Source organism: Panthera pardus, unplaced genomic scaffold (assembly GCF_024362965.1).
Source record: "Panthera pardus isolate Hobbes unplaced genomic scaffold, ASM2436296v1 HiC_scaffold_22, whole genome shotgun sequence".
In the NCBI taxonomy this organism is placed as follows: Eukaryota; Metazoa; Chordata; class Mammalia; order Carnivora; family Felidae; genus Panthera; species Panthera pardus.
The window spans coordinates 8234777-8261001 of record NW_026526788.1 but is presented as its reverse complement, the minus strand read 5'-3'; the positions used below and the strand labels follow the sequence as shown (position 1 = coordinate 8261001).

The following is a 26225-nucleotide window of genomic DNA, read 5'->3' as shown; positions in this document are numbered from 1 at the left end:
TTCATGCTCTGTCTCTCTCTGTCTCAAAAATAAATAAATGTTAAAAAATAAATAAATAAATAAATAAAATAAAAGTTGTATCAGACTGTTAAAAACTGAGAACAAGCTGAGGGTTGATGTGGGGGTAGGAGGGAGGGGAGGGTGGGTGATGGGTATTGAGGAGGGCACCTTTTGGGATGAGCACTGGGTGTTGTATGGAAACCAATGTGACAATAAATTTCATATATTGAAAAAAAAATAAAAAAAGAATAAAAGTTGTATCAATATGACAAGTCACCTGATGTCTGATCAAATCGACATTTTTTTTTATTATTTAAAGAACAGCGTGACAGAAACAATATTTTTTAAAGATTTTTTGAGCACAGAAGAAAATATTAATGAGGCCCAAGATAGGAAAATTCTAGTAGTTCTGTATTTCTTTCCATTTTAAAAAGTTCTTTTACTTAGGAAATCTCTACACCTAACGTGGGGCTCAAACTCATGACCTGCGAGGATCAAGGGCCGAATGCTTTACTGACCAAGCCGGTCAGGTGTCCCTAGTCTTCTGTTATTTCAAAGAGTTTTGCAAATGAAACAAATTCACGTGGTGCATTCCTCTCCAATTCTTACCTGCTAACCTCTTCATCCAGGCTCCCTCATCAATTCCCAGGTTATTATATATGATTTTCAATATATTCCCCAAGAGCGTGTTCATGTGCTCGGAGTTCAGGGCGGTACAGCACATTTCAGCCCTTTCTGGATTATTTTCAGGTCCGTGCTCCCACCAACGAGACAGGTAGCTGCAAAGCATGGGCAGTATGACTTCCATGACGTGTGGCATCTGCGTGTAGCGAATGCCGGACTCCGCTAATTCCACAATTTCTTCCATGAGTTTCTCCAAAGACGGTATATTTGGGCACACATCTTCCACGTTAGTTGGCAAATTCAGAGCTAGAGAAACACACGTAAGAGTGAACCGCGTTCAGTGAAAGGACGGACTTACCATGACGGCCACACTTCCACCGTGTATGGCAGCCACAAGCAGCCATCTCGCTCTGGGTTTCAGAGCTGGGCAAGACCCGGCGGGCCTTCCACCGGCTCCCTCTCTACTGGTGGCAGCTATATCCAAAGTTCTCTCCTTTCCCCAAGTTCCTATCTCACCACCACGCCTCACTCCTTTAAGATCAGAAAATGACCATTTCTTCTACTTCAGAGCAAACCAGAATATCAAAGGTCTCTGCCTACAGGCCTTCTGTGTGGTCCATCCTTCTGCGACCATCACCTATTTTCAGAGCAAGGAGCTCTGAGGTCCCTGTTCAGGCTCGGCCTGTGTTCTCAATGCCCCACTACAGAGGCCATGCTTAGGCCCTATGTTGAGCCACTTATATATGCTCTGTACACAGCATAATATATATGCATTATATATATAACATACAACATATAATTATACTCTGTACCACCTCCTCCCCAGCAGCCTGCTGAGATGCTTCGAATCTCCCCTGGATTGTTTAACTTTCCATAAATTGCTTTCTATAAAGTTAACTTTCCATAAAGTGCTTCCCACCACTTAACTGATCGCCCTTTTTCACAAACCCTTACGTGGCTAACTGTTACAGTGGCATTTCCCATCACTGACCAGATTCCCTTTTCCTTAATCTCAATGTATTCAGTCTTTCCGGACTCCCTCCTGAACTTTGTCAGGCTCCTTTTACTGGCTATTTTCTCCTTAAAGAACTTTTTAAAAAAAAATTTTTTAAGTGTTTATTTTTGAGAGAGAGAGAGAGAGAGAGAGAGAGAGAGAGAGAGAGACTGACCACGAGTGGGGGAAGGGCAGAGAGAGAGGGAGACACAGAATCCAAAGCAGGCTCCAGACTCAGAGAGCTGTTAGCAGGGACCTGATGCAGGGCTTGAACTCACCAACCATGAGATCATGACCTGAGCCAAAGTCAGACACTTAACTGACTGAGCCATCCAGGGGCCCTTCAAGATTCCTCAATGAACACTGCATTTTTGTGCCCTCAGTGTTCTTTATTCTGAATTCTATCACATGTATCTACGGGTCTCTCCCGTACTGCAACTAAAACCCCCCTGAAAGAAAGAATCCAAGTCTAATACTTTCTTATGTCAAATCTCCCCCATTTCCCTCAGTGTGTGTTGCAAACAATTACTTGTGCGATGGCTAAAACCTGAATGAAAGGGGATCTTTCAATTCAATTCCTTTACTTTGTTATGCAAATGATGTGTTACAGAAACAAAAGCAGGTAAATTATCTGCTCTGTGTGTTTCCTTTTCTGCAATAAATAACAAATCTGCTTCATTCTGGATTCACAGCAAAAGGATTAATCAGTCAAAAATCCTAACTAAGACAACTTAGTAAGACAGGTTTACACAGAAGCCTAGTAGCTCAAATTCAACCATGTTTTACTATTTACAAATATATTGTGGCAATTATGCAGAGAAATATTGCTAACTCACATTCAACATATTTTGCCTTAGCTTCCTCTGTTATAGGAAATCAGAATTATAAAATGGGCAAATTAAATAATGGCGATTCAAGGTTTTAAAAGATTCCTTACTTGATAAAAGGCATTATAAAACAAGTATAACCAGCAGATCCCCTCAAAACAGGAGTTACACAGAGAAATGATCTCATTAACAGAGAGGGATGCACTTGTGGACAACAAATAGTTCTTGCCTAAGTTTTGAGAACTCTTTAGGCTACTGGAAAGCAAATGAAATGAAGTATACGATATCAGACTTAGAAGAAATCAAACAAAAGAGTAATATGAGAGGACACCTACATAATGTTTAAGCCTACTAAATAATTCTAACAGGTTCTCACAGACCAATCCTTGAAATCATCAGCAATGGTCCTAAAAGCTTTTCAACTGGTGTAAGGGTTAAATTGTAGTGTAGGGCTAATGCTTAGCTTGAAAAATAACAGCTTTGTGTTGACACTGAAGGTTAAGAGATAACAGCCTTGCTTTGCTCTGGTAAACTATGCCTCATACCCTTGTAAATTAGGCTTCACCAATTAAGGAAACAAAAGTTCAAAGAAAAGAGCATCAGAGGCAGGGTCAAGGAGATCCACTGGTTGCAACTTAGAGGCAGAAAGTCTAAAGTAAACACCTCATTAGGCAACTGTTTCTAACTCATCTGGAACCTGTTTCTTTGTTCTGTTCCCAGGTGATGATAAAACGATGTGATCAGTTATAAAAACTCTGTACCCCGGCTGTTCGGGGCCGCACTCTTATCAAGAGTGTTGGTCCCGATGGGTCGGCCTTGCCTCTCATTGTAATAAACTTTGTTGTGACTGTCACTGGTGCCCGCAGCATTCTGTTTCAGGAGTCGTGTGGATGCAACACTGGGACAGTGGGAAAAATGAGCCTACCAACCCAGAAAAATAGATTTTCCCGAGTGAAAGACGATGCGGGGCATGACTACTTATAGATACCTAGTATGCATACAGACGTACATAAAAATCTTAAGAATACACATGCTAAGGTCAGATTTAAATTTGAGTCACTGATTAATTGTGTTTCAGATTTACAAGTTTTTTAAATGATAAAAATTGGACTAAACTGTGAGAAAAAAATCACTTGGAATTAATCTGTCCCAAGAAGACAGACACATCTGGTGAACCCAAACGAAACAAAACAAAAACCAATCTGAAGAGTACAAATCCATAAACATAATGAATAACACCCTCTGCTCGCTGTACCTAGGAGAGAGAACTGAATCAGAAATCAGCCCGACCTATTTATTTCCATTTCTGCCAATTATTTTGTCTTAGGAGGGCTAATTTGAAGAAATTAAACGACTTTTCTTGCAGAGACACTATGGGGATAGTATACGACATTCCAGAGAATTCCAAATCATAACATTTAAAAACAAATAGCATTGGAGATAATAAATTGAAATGGTCCATGAAAAAAATCACTGTAGGAAAATACAGTAGATGTCATTACGTGTCAAGGTCATATCTCAAATACTGAACATGCTTCTTCTGCATTACCTGCTCTTTCTCGCGATGACTTGGTATTGTAGATAGAGTAGATGTTATGTTTGTCGAGATGAGTTTCCAAAAATGCGACAGGAAAGGCACCAGCAAAAGCAGCAAGACATTCTCCTAATGCAGAGCGTTGCCTGCAAGTGCAAAATGTTTGTTTTTTAGGTCTTCCAAGTGAATGAAGAAGTTACACTAAAGGCAACAAGTTTAAAACTAACGTTAGAGGGGCGCCTGGGTAGCTCAGTCAGTTAAGCTGACAGCTCAGAGCATGGAATCTGCTTCGGATTCTGTGCCTCCCTCTCTCTCTGCCCCTCCCCTGCTCATGCTCTGGCTCTCTGTGTCTCAAAAATAAAAATAAAAAAAAAAAAACTTAAAAAAAATTAAAAACAAAAAAACTAACATTAGAGGGATAATAATCACGCAAATAATAAAAGTAACCCCCAAATCCAATTTCTACATTGCAAAACATCATCTGCTTTCAATAGCAAAGTCTCCACCATTTAAAAACAGCTAAATTATCCGTTAGTTTAAAAAGAAGTTAAGGGGTGCGTGGGTGGCTCAGTCGGGGAGCATCTGACTTTGGCTCGGGTCATGATCTCACAGTTCCTGGGTTTGAGCCCTGCATCAGGCTTGCTGCAGTCAGCTCAGAGCCCGCTCCAAATCCTCTGAACCCTCTCTCTCTGCCCCTCCCCTGCTTGTGGTCTCTGTCTCTCTCTAAAATAAATAAAACATTGGGGCATCTGGGTGGCTCAGTCAGTTAAGTGTCTGACTTCAGCTCAGATCACGATCTCACGGTTTGTGAGTTCCACCCCTGCATCGGGCTCTGTGCTGACCGCTCAGAGCCTGGAGGCTGCTTCTGATTCTGTGTCTCCCTCTCTCTCTGCCCCTCCCCTGCTTGTGCTCTGTCTCTCTCTCTCAAAAATAAATACATCCATATTTTTGAGACATTTAAAAAAATACATAAAACATTAAAAAATAAGTTAAAACATTATAGACCAAAATAACAAGAAAAACCCTGTCAAATCCCCCCCATGAGTCTGGACATTTCTTTTGCTTTGCTTCCTTTCTTTACATCTTCTTCTTTTTTTAAACATAATGACCTACTGAGGAAGAATTCTTACTAGGTGAATAAATGCACTAATAAACATTAAAAAAAAAATAAAGTAGCGATACCAACACACTAATACAATTTTCTGAAAATTTACTAAGTAATTTCAAGGTAGCTATGAAATATTAAGACATAATATATACCAAAAACTATTAATAACACTTAAAATTGATTCATCGTTTTTAAGGGAAGGAAGAGGTTTAAGGAATCATTCTGGGATCAATTGATTCAGGGCAGTTCATGACCCATGGCTCCCCCTGCCAGTGACATAAATTCTCACTTTCCCCGGGGCGCTTGGGTGGCTCAGTCCGTTGAGCGGCTGACTTCAGCTCGGTCATGATCTTGCGGTCCGTGAGAGCCCCGCGTCAGGCTCTGTGCTGACAGCTCAGAGCCTGGAGCCTGTTTCAGATTCTGTGTCTCCCTCTCTCTGACCCTCCCCCATTCATGCTCTGTCTCTCTCTCTGTCTCAAAAATAAATAAACGTTAAAAAAAATTTAAAAAAAATTCTCTCTTTCCCTTAGCTACCTACATAATCCAAGGATTCGCTGGCACATGTTTATTAAATGTAGGACAATATGAGTTATTTCAGCATATTATGACCTCCTGAAATTACATAAATATTTTACTTTAAAAGTCCATAAAATCTATCTAATTAAGAAAAGATCATACAATTCTCTTTGGTAGCTTTAAATTCCTAATGGAAAAATATATGACTACATAAAATTAACAATGCCTAATAGTTTAATATTTTAATTAAAAATGACCTGACATTTAGTCAGCTAGGAGAAAATATCTCTTCATAGAATGACACTGAATAACTGAATAACAGAGTTTAATTCAAACACTGAAAAACATTTTATTACTAAAAATAATTTAGGATAGCAAGAAATCACAAAGGGAACAGGCTTTGATTCAGCCAGACCTGAGTCCCAAACTTATTCCTGATACTCGTATCACTTTAGGAAAATTACTCTCTTTCTGTTTTGCTTTCCTTACCTAAAAACTGGGATGCAGAATTGCAAAATTTCTGACACATAATAGGAGTTCAATAAAAGTTTGAAAATAATGAGAATATATTTATTTAAGAATTTAATAGCCTAAAATGTTTCATATATAACCCCAAAGTAATGAATTCTCTTACATCTGACTGGACAAGTCCTTTTATTTTATTAATAATACATGTGAACTATTTAATAATTTACTTTAAAATTTTGATTCAATTAGTAATTCTCAGACCAACTGTGATTATTCATATTTTGGAAATAGCAGGTTTTTTATATGATGCTTATTAAGATACCTACATTTTTCTCAGTACAGTGACACTCTTTCATTTTTTCCAAGATATCTTTTACTCATCTTTCAATTTTCATTACAAATTTTTTTTGATGTTTATTTATTTTTAAGAGAGACAGAGTGTGAGAGGGGGAGGTGCAGAGAGAGGGAGACACAGAATCCAAACCAGGCTCCAGGCTCCAAGCTATCAGCACAGAGTCCAACACGGGGCTCAAACTCACAGACCGCGGGATCATGACCTGAGCCGAAGTTGGATGCTCAACTGACTGAGCCACCAGGCACCGCCCCCCCATTTTCATTTTTATACTCTCCCCAAATGACTTTATAACTGCAAGAAAAATTTAAAAAAAATGTATCTTTTTTAGATCCTAACAAAAGAATCCCAAAGTTTATCAAGGAAAAACCAGAGGTAAAAAGAATAACAATGAGAGCACTGCTGAGGTTATGAGAGAGTTTGGATTACCAGATACTACAATGTATCATAAATGTATCATATGTTATGATACAATGTATCATAATAATTCAGGCTACATGGTACTGATCTAATAATTTAAAAAGTCAAATAACAGAACAAAATAGAGATTCTAGAAATATAACCTATTTAATCTATTACCACAGTACAGAATGAAGGTCTTATTTTAAATCAGTAGATAAAAGAAATATTTAATAAATCTTTCCTTTGGGAGGAGGTTGGGGGATGGGTGAACTAGGTAAAGGAGATCAAGAGGAATAAACTTCTAGATATAGATCACAGAGATGAAAAGTGCAGCATAAGGAATACAGTCAATAATATTGTAATAATGTTGTGCTGCGACAGATGGTAACTACCCTCAGAGTGGTCAGCATGGTGTAATATAGGGAACTGTCCAGTCACTAAGTTGTGCACCTGAAACTAATATAACATTGTATGTCAACGACATTTCACTTAAAGATAAATACTTCCCACATGAAGGATGGTTTTAAAATTTTAATTTGAATTCTACATAACACCTAAAGAGAAACATGAAATTCAGATTCATTTCCAGTAAATTCCCCTCTTACTCCAGAGATGATCATTCCGGACATTCACTACTTTCCTCGAACTTCTTACATTTCTTTTCTCAATCATCACTTGGCTGAGGCATATTTCATTGAGAAAAATGGAAGCCAGGAGACACACACCTATTTATACCTGACTTACCTACTACCTGCTTTCTGTTGAATGGAGGAAAGTTCTGCGTTTCAAAACGTTCTAAAACATACATTTCTGAACACCCCATGTCATTCTCTTTATTGTGTGCTTACTGACCCATGATAAGCTGCCAATATTACATTCTTCACTTTACTTGTTTTGTTTTTTGTTCCTCATTAGGTCTAAGGTCTTTGAGAGTAGGGATCTATCTTGCTTATTACGGCTGTTATCACAGAACCTGGTGCTTACTAAATTTTTATTGAATGAGTAAAGGATTAAAAAGCTAAATGTAAACAACAAAAAGAATGAAAAACCTAAAAGGATAAGTTTTTTTTTAATGTTTATTTATTTTGAGAGGGAGAGGGAGAGAGAGAGAAAGCGCAAGCAGGAGAGGGACAGACAGGGAGACAGAGAATCTGAAGCAGACTCCAGGCTCTGAGCTGCCAGCACAGAGCCTGATCCAGGGCTCGAACTCACTAACTGCGAGATCATGACCTGAGCTGAAGTCGGAGGCTCAACCGACTGAGCCACTCAAGTGCCCCAGAGATAAATATTTTAACTTCTAGCTGTTATGAGTATGGTATCACTTTTCTAAAAATATTAAACTAAGAAGAATAAACACACTTGAAATAATTGACAGATTATATAAAAAAAAATTCCCAGGTCATAAGATATTATCTTTACATAGTTTCATATAGAAGCACTATAAAGTTATAAAAATGCTATAAGTCACAAAGATGGGAAAAAGAACAGGCAAGAGGTTAATATTTGCTATGAATAAAATGGTTTTAATAGATAAAATTCATTACTAATCAGTAAAATAACGCATTAATAGAAAAGTGGACAAGAGATATGAAAGGCAATTCATAAAATAAAGAAAAATGGCAGAGTAACCACAAAACAATGGCCGAGAAGTGGGAGTTACGGAAGTGCATTGGAAATTAACATTGGAGGGACGCCTGGGTGGCTCAGTCGGTTAAGCGTCCGACTTCACCTCAGGTCACGATCTTGGCAGTTGATGAGTTCCAGCCCCGCATCAGGCTCTGTGCTGATGGCTCGGAGCCTGGGGCCTGCTTCCGATTCTGTGTTTCCCTCTCTCTCTCTGCCCCTTCCCTGCTCATGCTCTGTCTCTCTCTGTCTCAAAAATAAATAAACATTAAAAAAAAAATTTTTTTTTTGAAATTAACATTGGATCCCATTTTTAACTATTGTATTTTTAAATAGTAAAAAGAATAATAATCAGAAATGAGGAAAATGTGAGGAAACAAGGCTTTTCTTGTAAAACTTGACAGTGTCAAGTGAATCAATTTTCTGGAAAGACAGTGAGATGTTATCATGATCCTTTAATATATGCCTATTCTTTAATCTGTAACTAAAATAAACTGAACTATAACTAAACTGAGACAATAACTAAACTATAACTAAAACAAATAAAATTAAATATATATAGATTTTATATATATTTAAATACATATACATAAATAAATAGAAAACTATGAATGGAGATTCATATGGAGATTACTTATGGAAATGAAAAAAACATTAATTTTTCAAAAATGAGGTAACAATAAATTATAAAACTCCCTCAGTATAAAATATTTGAAGCCCCAAAAAATCATATGAAAAGAGATTAACTGAAAATATAGGTAGGGGCGCCTGGGTGGCTCAGTCGGTTAAGTGTCCGGCTGTTGACTTTGGCTCAGGTTAAGATCTCATGGTCTGTGATTCGAGCTCCCCATCAGTCTCTGTGCTGGCAGCACATAGCCTGCTTGGATTCTCCCTTCCTCTCCCTCTACCCCTCCCCTGCTTGTGTGCTCTGTTTCTTTCTCTCTCTCAAAATAAAAAAAAATAATAAAGTTAATAAAATATGTTTTAAAGAAAATACAGGTAAAAAATATTCAGAGTGAACTCAGTTGTCCTTTTATATGGATTAATTGTTCTAGCTCTATGTAGTTGCCACCCTATTTTAATTATTGATGCTTTATTTTTATTATTTTTAAAAAAATATTTATCGAGAGAGAGAGAGAGAGAGAGAGAGAGAGACAGCATGAGCAGGGGAGGAGCAGAGAGAGAGGGAGAGACAGAATCCCACGCAGGGTCTGCACTGTCAGCTCAATCTCAGGAGTGGTGACATCATAACCCAGAGTCAGACCCTTAACTGACGAAGCCAACAGGCACCCCTACTTATTGATGCTTTGTAAGTTTTAACAGTTGGTAGGCCAGATGAGTGAGTACTCTTGCATTACCTTTTCCTCTCTCAAAATTTTATTGGCTAGTCTTGTGAGTCATTCTTTCAAATGAACTTTCAAATGAATTTCCCAAATTTCAATAAAAAACAAATTTCTTAAAAAACTTTAAGAAAACAAATTTTTTAAATGTTTATTTTTGAGAGAGAGACAGAATGTGAGTAGAGGAGGGGTAGAGAGAGGGAGACACAGAATCCGAAGCAGGCTCCAGGCTCTGAGCTGTCAGCACACAGCCCGATGCAGGGCTTTAACTCATGAACCATGAGATCATGACCTGAGCGGAAGTCAGATGCTTAACTGACTGAGCCATCCAGGCACCCCAAAACCCAAATTTCTACTTGAAATTGTATCATAGTAGATTAACTGGGGGAGAATTTACAACTTTTCAGTATTATTCCACTAGAATATCCTTTCACTGATTTATTTTATCAGTCTTCTCGCCAAATGTCATTTTCTTTAGTCTAGCCTTTAAAAAAAACTGCCGTCTTTTTCTTCTCTTTTTCACAGAAATCTTTTTACTGAAGTTGCGAGTGACCTCTTATTTTAAAATTCAGTGGGACACCTGAACTTGACCTGTCCACATCATCTGAAGATCTCTTCATCTTGAATGCGAAAACATGAAAAATAAAGCTGGTTTTAGTAACTGCCTATATTCATGCTTAATTTGCTTTTCAGATACATATGAGGAATTCTTCTAGCAGATTCCTTCATAAACTGGACTCATAAATGCTCTGTTTAATCTTTACATTGAATATGGTCTTTACCATTAGTGCTTTACGTTTTTTTTTTTTTTTACATAACTTGATCGACTTTTATTGTATCAATTCAAATTTAGCTTAAAGATTGTTCAATTACTCCCAAGGAATTCAGTATGTTGATCTCATTGTTTAGTGTATAACTAAGGAAAAAATGATAAAGCAAAGACTTGAAATAAATGGTTGTAACACTTGAAACAGAAGTTAGTTTTAACACAAGTTAGTTTTAACACTTGAAACACAAAGTTAGTTTTAAAATCTTACCTTTCCACATAAATACTTTTGCTGGTTCCCAAAGCATATAAGCTAGTCAGAATTCTATAACATGACACCTGTACATCTTCCACTAAATAAAAATAAAAACAGAACAAAAACACTTGTTATTTATACACTGTCTTAAGAAATTTTAGAATAAAACCAAAATTCCATATTGAGGGCATACTTATGTTTTAGCATTTTTTAAAAAAAATAAAAATTAGGGGTGCCTGGTTGGCTCAGTCGGTTAAATGTCCGACTTCAGCTCAGGTCATGATCTCGCAGTTCGTGAGTTTGAGCCCCACGTCGGGCTCTGTGCTGACAGCTTGGAGCCTGGGGCCTGCTTCAGAGTCTGTGTCTCCCTCTGTCTCTGCCCTACCCCTGCTCATGGTCTGTGTCTCTCTCTCTCAAAAATAAATAGACATTAAAAAAAATTGTTTTTAAAGCAAAATTAGAAGAAATAGATATGTAAAATGAAATAAAAAAATATTTCTCAGACAAAATTCGTTTCTTTAAGAAGCTGAAAGCATTCTACGGAATGGACTATAATTATTCGGAACATTCTCAGGAACATTTTAAAAATAATTTTTCTGCAGATGGAAGAAAAAAGGATTTCTTCAAGAATAAAATTAAGCACAAGAATATTTGGGAAGGTCAGGCAGATTGTGTCTCCTGTTTTGAAGGTATGTAAGGACTGTGTCTTTTATTTCAACACCTAAGTGAACAATAATGAGAGTGCTGGAGGAGGTCGTGAGTTACTTGTTTTTGACCTGACATTCAAGGCATCGGGAAGCCAATCTTATAGAGAAGCCAGAAACTAAAATAAAACCTTATAGGTGATCTATGACCCGACAAGCCATGTTTAAAAGGCAAGAAAGAAAATCTAAGAACCTCGGCTTTCTAATCCCAACTCTTCTAGTATTTCCTGGAGAATGTACCATGACATGAATGGAGAAATCATCCTTGTCCTCTGGACCTGGTTCCATGTCCACACTGCACTGCAGTGCTCCTACAATGGCTCAAGGACATGTGCTGCGAGTAGCGGCTGTGTTAGCCACTGAGTGACACAGTGGTTTTCACACACAGCCGTACTTCACTGGGAGACCTACAAGGTGGAGAGTCTGAGTAGGCATGTCATTAAGACCCACTTAACAAGGGCTTACATCTCTCACGCTCAACATCAGTAGGAGGGTCGGAAATTGGGACAGGTCGCGTATCATTGTGTTTCGCGTTGCTACTAGCATTCTGTGGATATTTTTAATAATTATGGAAATCTATGCAAAAATAGCCGATTAAATCCATAAAAACAGACCAAAACCTACAAATAGAAAGCGTGTGAGCCACTGTAGTAGGCCAATTGTTTAGCCACGGACTTTGTCAGGATTACAGCTTGTAGAACAATGTGCACTGACTCAGACGTAATCGGAAAACAATGTGGTCAAACGGCATTAGAAAAATTCCATGGAAGGAGGGAACAGAGAAGCAGCAAAATTTGGAACCTGCACTCGAACAAGGTGGAAATGACTGCCCACCACCACTACCTTCTGGTCCCTTCTGTGAATGCATGTGATTCAGTGATCTACCTCTCTAAGAATGGTTTCTGTAACTCAAATGTCAACGGAGTGTTCTGGGGGCAAAAAAAAAAAAAAGAGTGCATTTCAACGGATAAGCAGCGCTTGATGGGGCTTTTACAATTTCTCATTGTACCATTAGATAGTGAAAGTCTAAGGAATAGGTTTACATACATATTAGATCTTCTCCGAACTGATGCTGGCCAATATGCTCAAATAATGATGACAGCATTGGCAACAGAGCCACCGTGGTATAATTGATAATCTGAGTAACACCTTTGGGTTGGTTTCGGGTGTGGGTGAACTGGCCCTGCTTGAGATTCTCCATCGTCTTCTCCAGATCCTCCGCCGCATTGTCCAGAAACGTTCTGAGCGCACTTTTAACGCTCTCCAGGCCAGTCTTCATGACGGTCCTAGCAATGAGAGAAGGGAGAACAGACACCTTGCAAAAGGACCGAGTGGAATTAGAAATAACACATGCTTCTACTTTGGTTACTCATCCGTGACTTTCACTCAGCCGATTACTTCAATTCACCCTCAATAAACGTTTTCAACGTACTCGAATTTACAGTAATATATTGCCCTGCGAATGCATAACCTTTCCCCAATGTCTTCACCGTCAACTTAATGAGGGCCCAGATCAAGAGGCAGCGCTCATGCTCTGTATTTTCTAGCAATTTTGAGTATTTGTTTCATAATGAGCAAAACACAGGTTTTGAGCCAGCCAATCCCCAAATCCAACACAACCGAAACGGTTTCTGAGGCAACGGCTGTGAAAGAAACGTTGAATCCCTGCTACGCCAAGTCATTAAATGATGTAAATGTTTTAGGAGTGAAGTGTAGCCATCAGCTAAATGAGCCTCTAAAGGCTGAACTTTGTACAGAAGTGACCCCCTAATGCCACTATTTCTAGTAGGAAATGAAGGGATCTAATAGCATCTACTTTTTTCATTTATTATACAAAACACCTCAAGTAAAATTTTAAAGGCAAAAATAAAGAACCCGAGAGTATCATGGGATATTCTCTGTAGGAGACATGGAGGAATTTTTATTTAGATCTATCCTGGATAATAAGTGAAATAAATGTATGACTTAAAGGCTGAATCACTCCTGCGAGATACACGGATTTGGTATTGAGGCAAACGACTGGGTTTCCAGTCCTGTGGCTGGGAGGGCAGAGTAGAAAGTACACGGACTTGGGAACTGGCCTACTTTCACACTTACTATGCAATCTTAAGCTTCGCTTCGCTCATCTGTAAAATAGGAATAAAGCTCATGTCCTTATAAAGCTAAATGTTATCACAAGTGTGGAACACAAGTTACCACACCTAGAAGCTACTGAGACCTCTGAAGTTGCAGCTTACCATCATCTTTACTTGACATGATACATTCCCGTTTCGACCTTCAGTTACATACCTAGCTGCTACAGACATTGCTTGAAATTTAAATAACGATATATATATATATATGATCACAAAAATAACAGAATGCCATTTATTAGTAATTTACAAAATACGTTTTCACCCACAAGCGTTTATTACAATTCCAAACACTGAAATCAAGAGACAAGGTATGTCTTAATATTCTTTTAAGTGTAGCACTGTTACGCTCACTTAGACAAAAACGTATCCATTTACCTTGCATCCAAAGTCTGACCCAAAATATGAAGACAGTTGACAATTGATGTGGCATCATTTCCTAAAGAGCAAACAAAATGCTATATAAATTGCTACCAAAAATTAGTCAACAGAACAACCCGACAGTAACTCAATTAACAAGATTTTTTGATAATCAAGTTTAAAATCATGCGGTTTTTCTGCTCGAAAGTGGTTATGCAAATGTAAGTAGAAAAGCAATAAAGCATGTTTCATCAAATAGCTGACATACTCAAGAAGCATTCAAAGCACTGTGCCAGGCTGAAGTGTTTTAACTGAACTCTTCAAATACAGTCACCTCCCCATATTGGCTCATCTTCCTCCTAAGTCATAATGTGTATCAACTTTTTAAAATCAGCTCATATCCTTTCTGAAACGAGATGGGCTAAAAGTCCCATAAATAAATTGAATTCCTTTGCAATTACCCAAGCGTCTCTGCTTTCTTATTCCATTCAACTGCATTAGGATGAATTATTTTGCCCAAGTGTTTTTGGCCTTCGGTGAAAACGAGCCACCAAACTATCACATAAATAAGCATCAGAAGCTGAAGAAGTTAAATCCTACCCTTCTCAGATATTTGAAATGGGGATGGCTTTTCTTGAAAGATGACATTCACCCATTTTAACTGTGTATTTTACCAGAAAGTACAGAAATATGAATTATGAATTACTGTACCTATTTTACTTTGTGATGAAGATACATAATAGCAAAGAAATAAAATGATGAATCCAAAGTTACAAAGTAATTTGGCCACTCACAATACAGCTTGCCATTATCGCTTCCTCTTTTTATAGTTCCCTATTTATAATACATACAGTCATTTCCCGGGTCCTGAGGTCTGAATGTACATTTTTACTAACATTTGAGTATGTTGCATTCTTTAGGCAAAAAAAAAAAAAAAAAATCCTAATATATATGAAAATTAACAACTGCCTTAGAATCTGGATAAGACAGTTTAGTGATATGATATACATAAGAAAAAAGAAAACTAAGGTGTTCATTGCTAGAGTCTGAGTTCTTTGATAAAATGTTCCATTCATCTCGTGCTTTGATTCTCAGAATTTCTGGTAATAATGAAGACAAAATCAGCAGAAAGGCAGAATTTGTTATGTCCCCGTCTATTGATTAGTAGGGCTTTCCCTGCAGCCCATGGAAGTATTACTCATTTAATTATTCATTCACTCAATAAATACATGTCAAATAGCAGGCATTCTGAAACTTCCAGTTATAAGTGAAACAGAGTTCTCATGGTACTTGCATTTTAATGGAGGACACAGTTAATAAAATATTAAGAAAAAAATCAATATGAACCTAATACGAGGCTACAGTAAAAACTATATATTTATATATATTAATTATATAACTATATATATATAGTTACACACACACACACACACATACATATATCAGAGAATAGGGATAAGAGCAACTGGATAGGGTAATAAGGTGAGTGGTCACAAGGCTCTAAGAAGGTGGCATTTGAGCAGAGATTTGAATGAACAAATCATGCCTGTATCTGGGAGAAGGGCCCAGGCAGAGGGAACAGCATGTGAAAAGGCTCTGAGGCAGAAAATGAAGCTGGTGTTCCACGTAAGGCAGTGAAGGTGGCTGATGTGTGATCAAGATTCAGGGGAAAGAAGGGGGGTATGAGGTAGAGAGGAGGGGACTGGCCAGGTTTTGCGATTAGAGCAAGAGGTCTGATTTTTTTTTTTTTTTTTCAGGTGCAATAGAAAATATCCTTAGGTTTCGAACAGGAAGGGTTCTGGTTTCTATTTTAAAAGGACTAATTCACACTGTGCGAAACTCTGGAAGGGCAAGAGTGCAAGCCGGTTAGGAAGCTGCTACAGTCAATGACACTGAATTTGCATTAGGATACCAGCAGTGAAGAAGTTAAGAATTCATTTTCAGCCTTCGCTTATGGACTGAACGTGAAATGAGACGGATAGAATCAGGGATAACTCCAAAATTGGGTGAGCACTTGTATGAGCAGTTGGGTGAACGGTGGTAAGATTTACTGAGGTAGAGAGAGCACAAGACAGGAGCGGAATGAGGGAGCTGGGGGCAGCGCGATCTGCTTCAGGCAGGTTCAGCATGATGGGCCTATTAATGTCAGGTAGAGATGCAGAATAGGCTGCCGGTGCACAAATCTGGAGGGCAGAGAACACAGCTGGGTTGGAGCTACACATCTGGGCCCCATAAGCATACAGGTACTTTGAAAAATCATGGGCCTGAATGCAATTGGCCAGCATGGGCATAAATACAGAAGAAAAAAAAGGTCTCAGGGCCTCCAATGTTTGGAAGTGTGAAAGATAAGGACGAGACGGCCCAGAAAATGAGAAAGAGAAGGCCCAGGAGAGAGAGGGGACACAAGGCAACGTGTGAGACTCTAATGGAAGTTATTAGTTAGCCCCCAGTCAGAGAGGCTGGCCCCTCACTCTTCGTCCTAAAACTCAGTTCTTTTTCCCTTTCCCTTCCAGCCTGCTGTCTCCTCCTATAGAGGACCAGTGTTTGTACTTTGAGCCTTTTCCAAAGGAGTGGCTGGGGTATTGCAAACCTCCATTCATTATGAACTCGTGAGGTGGGATTTCTGTTCCTGGTGTAGGCCAGCCCCGAGAATAGTGTCCGGCAAACAGCAGGTATTCAGTGAAATCTTGTGGGCTGTGAAGAATAGGAAATAGTACCAGTGGCCAGACAAGTTCTGGGGGTCAGAGGAAAATGCATAGGGCGTATGGGAGATTTCTGTGATTGTAGAGTAACCCACCATAAGCTCTGGGAATACTCCATATTAGACGCAGTATAACTTTGAATGGAAACATCTCTGTGTAAAAAAAAAAAAAATGGTGGGGGGAGGCCCCTAAGGAATGTAGAAAAAGTACAAATTGAATCTCCAACATCTTGTTGGGCAGACCACGCAAAAGCATCAATTCTACCAGCAGGGGTAGAGGCCTAGCTTATGATTAGTTTTGATGAGGTAAAGCATGTAGCAAGAGCTTTAAATAAGATAAGAACCCCGTGCACCCCGGCCTTCTGCAGGCTCTCTGGATCGCCATCACCAGAAATGTCAATCACACTATCGGTAAGAACAGGAAAGGCTAGTGACAGTGGAGTAAGATGATAAAATTCTAAAGCGATGATTGTATTTTCATGTATTTAACTACATGTAATTCCTTCACTACTCGGACTAGAATAAAAACCAAAAGTTTGATATTTTCCAGCTTATGCTCTTTCAAGGTCCAAACTGCTTCCCTTGTCTTCAAACATAACTGACCAACACTTAAGGAAACACCCGTGAGTTAGTTGCCTACTTGTCTCTGAGGCTGTGTGTTCCCATCAGTGCGTAAGCATGAAAGGTACGTAACTAAAATCATAACCTATACCTGAATCTGACAGCAAGAGACAGCAAGCGTTTGGTTTTTACAATGATTGTACCAACTCCTAAAACACGACAACTCTCTAAATAAAAACAACAAAGTTAAAAGAGGTTGGAGTCAAAATATTCTTTTTGTATCTTAATCTCAATTTGTTTTGTGGTTTTTAATATAAGGTTCCTGTAAGTCAGGAGTTTTCAATGTTATTCAAAATCTGACGTGTGGTGTCCTGCTTCTGTTTTGTAATCTGATGTTTGGAGTCACTGGGAAAGCAGTGACAGACTTTCTAATTTTTATTCTTCATCCTCACTTGTCTCCCGTGGCTCTTGACGCAATACCTCATTGTGTTCGCTTCTCTGAAGAAACGATTAATCTTGGCAGAATCCCCATTAATAATGTGAAATAAAACTAAGCTAGAGGCACAAATTTCTCTCAAAATGATGAGGGGATAAAAAGAGACTGAAAAGGGCCAATGACTTCATTACTCCCGAAGTCTGTGACACTGAACAGAATAAAACTATTGAAACTTTAACCTAGTGAGAAGTTTTAGTTAAACTGAAAATGTATTTTAGATAATTACATATTCTATTTATTTACCCCGAAGTAAGTACATTCTCTCAAAGTGGTATGTTCAAAGAAAAGAAATAGCTGTATCGCTCTAATACTATTTTCTGATACTATTTTCGTGACAGGTCTCTAATTCTGTCGTTTCTCACCTATTTCTTCACAAGAAATGCGTTATTTTTTACATAGCACATAAAACAAGTTAAATCCAGGAAACTCTTGCCTTTGCTATGTATACTGTCATGAAACAACAGAACTGTTACTCTAGGGAAAGACCTTAACAATATTTTAGTGATTTCAACAATACTCAGCAAAAGCAGCACGTTGCGCATAACTGAACTATTAAATTCCCAGCATAATGACATGTCCAACTTTCAGATATGCACTATCCTCAGAGACCCTGAGTGCTTTAAGTAATTTTCCTTTCATTATGTGTCCCATTAAACACAAGCACGATCTGAACCTTCTTAGGGATAATACGTACCTGTATTAGTTTTCTAATATCTCCTGATAACAAGAGAGCAGTCCTCATTTTAAACACTTGAATGGGTTTTGGGGGTGGGGAGATAACAGATGGGTCAACGTAACATTAATTTGTTAATCAGGGAGAGATACCAACTGATAGAATCTACTGTATCACTTTACTATGGAAACTCTGCAAACATAACATTAAGATTTACACAGCAGTTTAAATCAGGCATCTCTTGGGGCGCCTGGGGGGCTCAGTCGGTTGGGCGTCCGACTTCAGCTCAGGTCATGATCTCGCACTCCGTGAGTTCCAGCCCCACGTCGGGCTCTGTGCTGACAGCTTGGAGCCTGCTCCGGACTCTGTGTCTCCCTCTCTCTCTGACCCTCCCCCATTCATGCTCTGTCTCTCTCTGTCTCAAAAAATAAACGTTAAAAAAAAAACAACTTTTAAATCAGGCATCTCTTCCTGGGGGGAGAAAACCCAACATTTTAACAAGAACTACTACTGCTTCTTTTAAATATGTGACAATACTTACCCTACTTAATATCCCTGCGGCTAATACTGGAGTCAAATTAATGACGTGCCACATTGGGTTCTAGGGTCACTGAGGACAAACCAGAAGAAATTTTGGAGTACTATGCTCAATTTTGGAGTGTTTGCTTGATTCCAGGCATTCCTAAAAATGTCTCCACTATCAGATTAGGAAACTCTCCAGCTCTCTGGACAATCTGCTATCTCACTAATACGTGAACAATTTACCAGGAAGTGTGAAAGTAGAAAAGGCCTCCGAATGATAACTATTTTGTGCCTTCTCAAATAGTTCCTCTAGGTGAAAGGATCGCGGTTGGCTGGGCTTAATGATCTTGTTTGAATAGTCATTAATTATGCATTACTTCCTCTTCAGTGTAAGTGCCCTAAGTGGTTTCTTGGACACCTTAAGAAATAAAAAAATATATATATGTGATTCTAATGAAATGTGGGATAATTGGATACATTTTTCTTAATCATCTCATAAGCCAAAAAAAAAAAAAAAAAAAAGGTAAAATTTCAGTTATTCTGAATGTAAGAAAATTCCAAATCAAGAGCCCTTATCTCTTTGTTCTAAGTGTCTGCTCTTCTCTTTTGGAATGTAGGCTTCCTAAAGGCAAGACCTAGTTGGTTCATTCCTTCAGTCACCTGACGTGGATAAAAGACCTACTATGTGCCAGGCTACGGATACAACAATAAGCCCTCAGTGAGCCGAGAGGTTTGTGCCAGACAGGGATGTGACTCCGGGGACATCATGGAGGACAGGTACTCGAGTGAACAGAATGTTCTAAGAGCAGGGGGAGGGACTAAAATCAGGGAGGTTGGGGAAGGTTTTCCTGACAGAGTAGGTAATATTTGGGTTGAAATCTGAAGGGTGAGGTGAGCAGTTTACTCCACTGAGTGTGAAGGACTGGAGAGGAGACTTATGTCTGGGGACCCCATTCTAGTAGGCAATTACAGCAGGTGCAAAGACCCTGCACAGAAAGGGATATGACACTTTTAAGAAGCAGAGAGAAGGCCACTTAAGCTGAAGCATAGAGAGCAGGCCACAACATGGCAGGGAAGGTGGATGGAGGGGTACTTAGGGGATAGTCTATGAAACACTAATGTGGCCAGATTCAGAAATTTTCTTCTCAAGAAAAGGGAAGCCACCGAACCTGCAGGAGAGCGATAGGAAAGACAGGACTGTGGGGAGACCCGACTGCTGTGGAGCACACTTTGGAAGAGCAAGAGGGGATTCAGGGAGAATGGTCAGTTTGTTCCGAGAGGACAGACGACCGATGCCTGGACCGGCCTCAGATGGTCACAGTGGAGAAGCGCAGAGATCTTCATTTTCCTATTCTCACACCCTGAAAGGATGACCCCACACAGCAGAGCACAATAAATGTTGATTGATGCAGTGCCTGGCGGGGCTCGGTCAGTTAAGTGTCTGACTTCGGCTCAGGTCGTGATCTCCTGGTTCATGAGTTCGAGCCCCGCGTCAGGCTCTGAGCTGTCAGAGCCTGGAGCCTGTTTCAGATTCTGTGTCTCCCTCTCTCTGCCCCTCCCCTGCTCATTCTCTGTCCCTGTCTCTCTCAAAAATAATTAAACATTAAAAAAATTTTTAATAAAAATTAAAAATAAATATTGAATGAATGCATCAAATGAATGCTATTAAGGCATTAGATTGTATTTTATTATTATTCATCTCACATATAAAAATAAAGCCCTTATGAGGTCCTGATTTGCATACACCTGTGGCACCACGGTTGTCCCTGTTGGAGGCTTAGTTACCAGATTCTGCTTCCTTTCCGACTGACCGAAAGGCTTAAACAGGCTGTAGCAGGAGGACTTATGTATTTTCTACCATCCTTGGCATTTGTAATCAGAATTTCCATTTAGCAAAAGTGAGCACAAATGGTGGGATGAAAAAGCAATATTTCATTAGTTGGCAATGGGTCCTTGAAAATGGCAAACGGGATTCCCATCACTTCTCAACTTGCCTGGGTCCCGTCCATGTCCTAACCAATTTTCTTAAATACAAGAGTACACCAACTTATAATCACTAACGAGGATGTCAGAATTCAAACAGGAAGCCTATAATGAAGATACTAATTTCTTCATTGTTATATTTTTCCATAAAGCATTCCAATGGATTCATCAGAACTACTGTTCTGTGGGGAATAGGGCCTGTTTCTGCTTTTAAAAGACTTAGCTTTTTCAAATATAAAATGAAACGGTTTAAATGCCTCAAAAAAAAATATATGAAGCATAAAACGTTTTGTACTGATGGTCTCTTGAGTTCTTAAATAGTGTGCCTCAATGTAGAGAATGCATTTTTAAGTCGATAAAAGACATACACAAATATAGAAGTCCAAATGTGGGGAATCTTCAATTAATCAGAAAAGTCCTTCAACTACAGATGAAGTCTGGAAGTATAACAACAATTTAATGTGGCAGCCAGCTTGGAATAAAGAGTCCCTTACTCATCAGATCCTGAACTCACCACAATCACTACCACCAAGACGAATATTTTGTCTCTTGGCATGAATATTCCCCTTGTGTCTCCAATCGCACCTTCCTGACATGTTGAGGGTGTGTCTTTCTACATCTTTACTTCTGGTCATCGCTCCTAAGACACAAAGCCCGGGCATTCCTTTGTCAACCTCAACTTTTAACTGTCTTAATCTGTCCTTAGCTTAAGTCATAAACAGTTTGTAAATTTAAAGCAGTAAAGTAAAAACCACTTTGATCATCAGCGTATTGTCTACCAGAATTTGGAAAAAAATGATACCATGTTAGAGAAGCGAGAAAGGAAAAAATCACAGATAATATGACTATAAAGGACCACGATGTGTGTGTGTGTGTGTGTGTGTGTGTGTGTGTGTGTGTGTGTACATTAGGTCTCTCTCTTTAGGGAAATCCACAATGGCAGAACTGATACATCAAAAATAAATAGTTGGTATACCACTTCGACTTCATTCTGGAAATGGGTAAATTATAAAGGCTTAATTGTGCATGTACTTTAAAGAGCCAAGTCCTCTAGGTTCCCCTAGGAATCCCTTGGGTTTGAAAGCTGTTAAGACTGCAGTTTACATAATCCTTCAACGTTCATTATCTTACATTCGATCAGCTATGCGCAACTGATCTCTAAGATTAGTATTTATTGTGACCCAGTTTAAAAATGGAAAAACATGGGGTGCCTGGGTGGCTCAGTTGGTTAAGCAGCTGACTTTGGCTTAGGTCATGATCTCACAGTTTGTGGGTTTGAGCCCCCCGTCGGGCTCTGTGCTGACAGCTCAGAGCCTGGAGCCTGTTTCAGATTCTGTGTCTCCCTCTGTCTCTGCCCCTCCCCTGCTCACGCTCTGTCTCTGTCTCAAAAATAAACAAATGTTAAATTTTTTTTTTAAAAAATGGAAAAACAAAAACAAAGGTTCAGAGAAATCAAGTCTCTCGTTCAAATCATTCAGCTGGTCTAGTTACAAATAAAGCGTTAATATCTAGGTTTTCCGACTTGAAGCCCACTATTTTTCTGGGACATCCTACTAGAGTCTAAAGCCAGGTTGTAACGGTCATGTGTAAAGGTGATACGGATAAGACTTAAAGATTCTAATAACTTGACAAGACTGTATTAGAAAACAAAGGCCTCCTGAAGTTCGTATTATTGTATAGGCAAATGCCAAAACAAATTTGAAACCCTGAAAACAAGAGACGCTAGAATAATATAAAGAAGACACACACAAGTACGCTTTTGAGGTAAAGTAGCTCTCCAGTAAATTCCTGTTAAAAATAAAAATAATAGTATTTAAAGGCTACAGGATTTAAAATACAATGCCTAAATGGAGTATCAGCATCATGTAGGGTTGGTATGAATGTTAAAGTCTGGCTTGTCTCCATGGAGAGGTAGTACAAGTTTCATCAATGCATTTATCTTCAATTACTAGTCCCTTAAGAAACATAGGAGATTAAAGAATAGGCAAAATTTATCCACAGTAAAAGAAGTCTATATGTAGTGCCTTTGCAGAGGTTATAAACCAGAAATGGCACAAGGGAGGCTTCTGGGGTGCTGGAAATGTTTTATGTCTTGATCTGAGCAAATGGACACGTATGCGTGGATGGAAAATTTCAACAAACTGTATCATCAGGCTGTCTTCAAGATTCGTGTACTTTGCTCCATATATGGAACACCTCAGAAAATTTTTAAAAGAAATTATAGTGAAATATAAACTAAGAAGCCAAGAATTTACAGTAAGAACTTAGAAACAGCACAACGGAAATATTACCATGCTCATCAGGAAGAATGTAAACACTGCCCTTGAGAAAAGGGGTCCCCATCAGAGCGATACAGACTAAGACAGCACTCTCGGAAGACAAATGGAGGACACTTGAATCCACTGTTATTACGAGAAAGTTGAAGAGTTTCTAACAATTCTGTCCGCACAATGTTCATACAAATTTTTCTATGTCGAGGAAAAGTCAAACAAAAATCAGCCAACTAGAAATTACTTTGAAGAGATTTTGCCCAATGATGTGGCACAACTTAAATATGAATGCAAAAACTCGGGCAATTTAAATGAAATACAGGGGCGCCTGGGAGGCTCAGTTGGTTAGGCGTCTGACTCTTAGTTTCAGCTCGGGTCACGATCTCACGATTCCTGAGTTTGAGCCGTGCGTTGGGCTTTGTGTTGACTGTGCAGACCCTGCTTGGGATTCTCTCTCTCTCTCTCTCTCTCTCCCTCTCTCTCTCTCAAAATAAATAAGTAAATAAACTTTAAAAAATATTCACTGTGTCTTATATAGAAATGACTTAACCCTTAGCGTTTCCTGTGAATGGAACTGAACTTACATCTGTATCAGTACACTAAATATTTCATTACTAAAATCACCCCAACACTGTCTCAAAACCGGCAGTGCACAGAGCTAAAGTTTGCTTTTGTGCTTTACAAAAGCAGATGCAGGAAATGAAAACACAAATTCTGCCAGCTGCTCTGGAGTCCTAAAGCCCCACGGCAAGGACAATCTGTGGCATGTGGGTGACTGCCCTGCATGGCTGTCCAAAAGCAGGTGCGCGGTGTGTGGACTTCAGTCACGCGAATTCTCAGACACAAACAAAAGCTAACTATGGGGTGGGTGATGCTAGAAAAGTCACTTCTGCCACGTGAGGTCCTTGCCTCACTGCCTCTACCATGAAGCTCCAATGTCTGGAATGCAGTCAACATGCAAATCTGTAGTCAAGAGCATTAAAAAAAAAAAGAAGAAGAAGAAGAAGAAGAAGAAGAAGAAGCGCAGTTAAAATTTTTTTTCTGATTTATGACAGCTCATTCTTTAATCTATCAGAAACAGACAAATGAATTCAAGGGCCCAGTTGCACTTCACCCCTCCGAAATAAAAGATGGCAGAAGCCGCCATGTCCATTCATTTTCTCTTTCATAACACAACCTTTTGATTTTCAAATGTGCTTTGGACCAGCATAAAAAAGTTACAGTCTTCAATTTCACCATAGAGAATGCTACTTACAAACGACCTCGAGGACCTTATCTTGGCCTATGACAACCATGCATGCAGCCATGCAAACATGCATTCATGCAACATAGCAGCACACAACACAGTGCAAAATTGGCAAAGAAAACCAAGTGATGGCCATGCTAGTATTTGTTGCAAGGGTCTCCTTACCAAATAGTGAAATCCTATGCCTGACAAGAACTCCAAGTTTGCAGAATAGGCTGAAGACAAAAGAAAAACAAAAGAGAAAGGGGGGAAGGGGGAGGGAAGATAGAAAAGACAGGGAGAAATTAAAATAAAATTAAAAAAAAAAGAAGAAAAAAAAGAAAAATAAACAGCTGATATATGAGCAGGAAAAAAGCAACATGATGTCACGCAGAAAGAATCAATTTTCTGAGCAGAATGTGGAGTAGAGGTATTAAAGAAAGAATCTTTGAGTGCATATCTTTAACAAACATGGTTAAAAAAGCACATATTATAAGTAAAGAAACCAAAAAAAATTTGAAAGCAAAGCTAATTAATATAAAAGCAATCTATATGAACCCCATAAGAATATGACTACTCAAATAGCACAAGGAAAACGCTTAAAATTTTATCTGCCCAAATGTACCACTGAAATTCTAGAATTTTTGTTGTTGTTATGGATTATTATTTAAAATCAGAAGTATGGCACTTGGGGCATGAAATGTCACTTTAAGGTTTAGTATGTTTATCATTTGAACTTTCCTTCTTTCCAACCGTGAGCATACCCCTCCCATATACACCAAAGCATCCAGTGAATTTGAACACAGTGAGGTAGAGATAGAATTTGAACAACTGATAATCACTCAGAAAAATGTTGCAGATGCAATAACTTCAAGGGTTCTTCACGCTAATGCTTGACTTAAGCCTATTTCTTATCTCCTCCAGAGCAAGTTTCTGGGCCACTGTGTTCCTGGGGATCGGCAGTGGGAGATCCCAAATAAGGGTGGCCTGCAGTCAGCAGGACAGCACTGATATGTACTAACTCTCACATGAGAACCTGGGAAAGACCTGCCATTGTCCCGGCTTGTCCCCAGGCTGCAGTCTGGCGGACTCCTTCCCGGTCTTCTCAGGAATACCCTTCACTCCCTTCCCTGCTATACTCCCTTCTATCCATCCCTCAGGATTCAGCAACAGACATGTCTACTCCAACAAGCCTTTGCTAACACCCAGTGCTCCTTCACCACTCCCAGTCCAAGCTGAAAGGGTTCCTTCCAGCCTCTCCTAGGGGTCATGTGCAAATCTCTACCATGACATGTAACCTTCCATATTGCAAATGATACTATTTTCACATCTACCCAAACACTTCTGAGCTCTCAGATAGAGGCTCTGTGTAGCCAGAACTTGATGAAAGCTCTAGCCTTGATGATCCATGTGTACCGCACCACCCACACCCAGCTTGACTGTCCCAGCTAGATCCTGACTGCCCCATTCAGTCTTGCAAAGCTCTCCCATAAACAGCAGTGTGTAGACATGCCCTCCCCAAGACGGGGATATGGACGATGCCATGGAAAAAAAATGGAGTCACGAGCTCACGGCAGGACTGGAGAAAGGAGACGGAGAATCACGTCTGTGACACTGACTTTTTTAACAGTAAGTTTTGGCTATCATCTCTCATTTCTGTAACAAGGCAGAATAATGTATTAATGAAAAATAATTATAAAGGGTATCGTACAGCTTTTCCGAGAGAACACGCATCGGCAAATCTCTCAGTGAATCTGAGGTCTTGAGTCATCTCCTAGCAGTTCTAAA

General features: G+C 39.2%; 1 protein-coding gene across 9 annotated transcripts in view; it reads right to left on the bottom strand.

Annotated features, from left to right (window-relative positions):
• RYR2 (ryanodine receptor 2) overlaps positions 1-26225 on the bottom strand; it is a 756877-nt gene that overhangs the window by 131815 nt on the left and 598837 nt on the right. For all 9 annotated transcript variants that reach the window (XM_053910232.1, XM_053910224.1, XM_053910226.1 and 6 more), the window contains 6 exons: positions 24624-24673; positions 14025-14085; positions 12562-12800; positions 10826-10907; positions 3995-4125; positions 610-930 (listed from right to left, as the gene is read on the bottom strand). In XM_053910232.1, coding sequence (XP_053766207.1) covers positions 610-930; positions 3995-4125; positions 10826-10907; positions 12562-12800; positions 14025-14085; positions 24624-24673 — 884 coding nt within the window. The remainder of the gene's footprint in view (positions 1-609; positions 931-3994; positions 4126-10825; positions 10908-12561; positions 12801-14024; positions 14086-24623; positions 24674-26225) is intronic.